The sequence below is a fragment of the Asparagus officinalis genome, chromosome 4, assembly GCF_001876935.1.
Source record: "Asparagus officinalis chromosome 4, Aspof.V1, whole genome shotgun sequence".
NCBI lineage: Eukaryota > Viridiplantae > Streptophyta > Magnoliopsida > Asparagales > Asparagaceae > Asparagus > Asparagus officinalis.
Genome location: NC_033797.1, coordinates 52191946 through 52196289, shown reverse-complemented (window position 1 = coordinate 52196289; position 4344 = coordinate 52191946). Strand labels below are relative to the sequence as shown.

The 4344-nt window shown below is 44.6% G+C and overlaps 1 protein-coding gene across 1 annotated transcript; it reads left to right on the top strand.

Moving 5' to 3' along the window:
- LOC109838704 (xyloglucan endotransglucosylase/hydrolase protein 9-like) lies at positions 1092 to 2733 on the top strand. The gene is given in 6 exon segments (XM_020407125.1): positions 1092 to 1276; positions 1353 to 1453; positions 1553 to 1655; positions 2065 to 2121; positions 2124 to 2251; positions 2253 to 2733. Coding segments are annotated over 6 exon segments (942 nt in total). The 5' UTR covers positions 1092 to 1104; the 3' UTR covers positions 2634 to 2733.

The window sequence follows — 4344 nt, the reverse complement described above, 5'->3', positions numbered from 1 at the left end:
AATTGAAGAACGCACCTGCGTGAAGAGGCAAGGGCGAGCAGGCGCCTGAGAACGAACATCACCCAAAGGAGGATACTCGCCTGAATCTTGGGAGGCGAGGACGAGCTCGCCTGTAGGCGAGGGCTGGACATGCGAAGGTGGGGCGGCAGAGCTCACCTGTTTCGTCGCCTTATGGTTGAGGCCAGCTGTAGGCCAGCTGGAGCCAACAGAGCTAGAGGAGATCTAGGGTTTCCCTATAAAAGGGAAACCCTATTCACGAGTTCCCTCTGAGCAGCTCTCATCTCGCGATTTTAAAGAGAGGGGTTTTTTGTAGAGCTGGCAGCTCTTCTCAAGAGTTTTGAGAAGTCTGTAGCAGCGATTTGAGAAGAGAAATTGAGCAGTGATATTAGATTAAAATCACACGCGGTATTTTGAGAGATCTCAAGTTTGAGATCCTCTCTGTTTCAAACTTTGTAATTTCTTGTGGTTAAATAAGAAATTAATTATACGACTCTCGTGGATGTAGGCAAGTTTGCCGAACCACGTAAATTTGTTGTCTCGTCTCATTTACTTATTGTTTTATCTGTGTATCTGCTATTGTCTGTGTTGGTTGTTCTCTCTGGGTGATTTAGCTTCCGCAAGCAGTCAAGTGGGCGTACCTAGCTCCCAACAACTCTAGTTAGCAAATTTTTGAGCATTTTACCGGTTTACTAAAAAGACATTGCGCCCCAAAGTTTTTGGTTGAGAGACTGATCAGTTCTACGGCTGGCTTTTTAATAGACTCAAATTGAGAGTCTACTGTTTATAATGAGATTGTAGATACCGCTAGAGCTAAGCTGGAATCCACTTAACTATATTTATTAGCATTTGGGTTATTAAAACAGGAACTGCTGCATAATTCTCCCAAAACATCTTCTTAATAGTACACTAATTAATTAAGTATTTCGATCAAAAGCTAAATTAATTCCATAGCTTAGGCCTGCATCCCGTTGTGGAAGACAGCCAATGGATTCCTTCCCTTTTCTCCTTTTAATACGCCAATGGAACCTTCATATGCATCCGTATATAAGTACATAACCCCTCTATAGCCAATCTCAGCAGTGTATTCAGCAATTATTAAGCTCGATGATGAAAGAAATGATCAATCTTGTTCTCGCTTGCTCGCTCTCATTTGCTCTGCTGACTGCTTTTGTGAGCTCTGCTAACTTCACTGAGCTCTTTGAACCTTACTGGGCACCAGATCATATTGTAGCACTCGAAGGCCAGCCTCTCAAGCTGCAACTTGACACCACTTCGGGTATTATTTATCTCCTTAACAAAAGAAATGGGCAGCAGGAAGATTTTACAATTATTATGGATTTAATTTTGTGTAGGATGTGGGTTTGGGTCAAAGAACAAGTACCTGTTTGGCCAAGTCAGCATGGATATAAAGTTGGTTGAAGGTGATTCAGCCGGAACGGTCACTGCCTTTTATGTAAGTTCACCAAATACATTGTTATATTCATTATTATTGTTATTATTATTAGGGTTAATTGTGGATAGACCTCTTATACTATTGCCTAATTGTGAATAGACCCATATTGTGCTTCCATTGGTGAGGGTAAACCCACAATTGTTAATTCTCTTGACTCTTAAAAAGAGTGGAGAAAGTTCATTGACAAGGTCTATCACATTTGGTAAAATACACGGGGTCTATCCGCAATTGGGGTGATAGGTAGTGGGGTCTATTCGCAATTAACCTTATTACAATTACTTAACATGATGAATTGTTTTCATCATGATATGTCCTAGATACATATATAATATAGTTTCATATATACTAGAAAAGTATAAGTATTGTAATGAATTTAATTAAAAAATAAGTCATTTAACGCTACCAGCTTAAATTCGAAGTCTCGTGTGCTTAGGATAGTCATTAAGATGTGACTCGAATCTGAAACATTTCGGATGCATTTGCTAATTAGAAGTAGTTAATTGTCAGTTACACACATATTTGCAACATGACTCGTGTTGTTGGAACCCTAGGAATAGCATGAGCAACTGCCAACAGCTCTTTGGAATTGTAACAAAAAAAAATACTTGCAGATGTCATACTGAAGGCCCAAGCCGTCAACGAGCTCGACTTCGAGTTCCTCGGCAACGTCTCGGCGAGCCCTACCTCCTCCAAACAAACATCTACATCAACGCACGGGAAACCGGGGAGATACGCAACACCCTCTGGTTCGACCCCGCCAGCTGCCTCCACACCTACGCCCTCCTCTGGACCCGCAACCCACCTCCGTTTCCTCGTGGACAACATCCCCATCCGCATCCTCGCCCGGAGAGACCCGAACCCGTACCCTATCAGCCAGCCCATGAAAATATACGCGTCGGTGTGGAACGCGGACGACTGGGCGACGCAAGGCGGGAGGGTGAAGACGGACTGGAGCCACGCGCCGTTCATCGCGGAGGTTCGGGGGTTTGGGGTTGATGGGTGTAATGTGGTGGAGGAGGAGTGTGAGGAGAAGGAGTTTTGGTGGGATGGGGAGGGGAAGACGGGTTTGAGCGCGCATGAGAGGAGGCAGATGAAGTGGGTGAGGAAAAGGCATTTGGTGTATGATTATTGTGAGGATTTGGGGAGGTTTAGCACTGTGCCGGTTGAGTGTTCAGCTTGATGCAACTTAATTTGTAATTAAGGGGTGTGCATGGATTGATAGATCTAGATCTAGATCTAATCCATAAAACCATGATTAATTCAAAGAGAATAAACACAATAATGAGCGGAACCAATACCTGAATCCATATTGATTTTAGCACGGATCTTAGTAGGGTTGATCCTCTAATATGAAAGGTTTCTCTTGAATATCTCTTTAGATGGAGATTAGAGAATAGAGAACGTAACATTTAGATTAGGCACCATAACCCTTTTATATAGATTTATAATTTTCTAATTTAGCCCCTCATAAAATTAGAATTGCAGTCCGGTATCTGCATAATTAGCCCATGATTTATTTAAGGGAAAAATGCTTCCAACCCCAAAACAAAATAAAACATGCTCCCCCCTCCCAAGACTTTTTCAACGGGTGTTTTGCCCCCAAAAGTAAACTTTATGTTCTCTGAGCCCCAAAAACACAAAACCCAAGAGATTTAAATTCGTGAAGACCATAATACCCTCCATGGCCACCTCCTCCTTCCTCTCCAAACCCAGCGACTGCAACCTCATCTCCTCCTCCTCCTTCCATGGCGTCAAGCTCTCCTCCGCCTTCAAAACCCAATCTTTTGCCTTCCCATCATCGTCATCCTCCGCCCCCCAAATCTCCGCCTCTTACGACCTCTCCTCCCTCTGCTTCCGCCCCATCAAAAAATTCATCGTCTCCCTCCAGACCGCGAGATGATCCGCTGCGCTACATGACGGGCGACATGACACCTACCACCCGCACCGTCGTCGTTAATCGACGGCGGCGATGCCGGATGCGCCAGCCTCTCCTGCGCCTACTGAGCTCTGCAAAGAACCTGACATCGAACGTACACCACTCATTCGAGCAGTCGCGTCCCCCCGATGGCTGGCGGCATGGCTCGACGGCCAGCGTCTTTTTCCTGGCTATGGTCGTCCCACTAGCTCACCCACCTTCTCCTCGATGAGATCGAGGTCATGCTAGGGGGGCGACGAGCAGGAGTATTGAGCATCGTGCAACTAGCAACGCCACAACCCTCTTCACCTCCACCATCATGAAGCAAGCTGCTGATACGGCCAGAGGGGGGTGGTGAAGCCGTTCAACATGGTGGCGGCGGAGGATTTGATATAGAACAGAGGGTCGGGAGGGAGGGGTCCGCTGACGAACTGGGCGTTTGGTGTCATGCATGGATCTCAAACGTGATGGAGCCAAGCGTCGTGTGAGCTTCTGGTGGCATGATGGGACTTTTGGGCGGGCACTGGGGTAAGAGGCTGAGGAGCGGTTTTTTTTGGGGATGATTGACACCGGTCCGGGATGATAGCGCTCGATATTGTAGTTACGATTATTAATGTTGACGCAGTTGAATTATTAAGGTTACAGGTTAGTTGTTAAGGTTACGGTTTGGTTGTTAATTTTATAGTTTGGTTATTAAGGTTACCAGTTGTTGTCAAGGTTATGAGTGGTTGTTAAGGTACAGGTTGACTCAAAATTAAGTTACAGGCCCGAACCTTAACAACTAACGCGTATAGGTTAAGTGTCATAAACAACATAATACAATTGAGAACTAAAAAAATAAAAACGAATATATATAAAAATATTGTTTGGAATTCAAAATTCACAAACCAAAGCATAACTTCACACCAAAGCGTAACATTCACTAACTATACGCTTATCCTTAACACAAACGGCCATAAAGATAAAACCACACAGT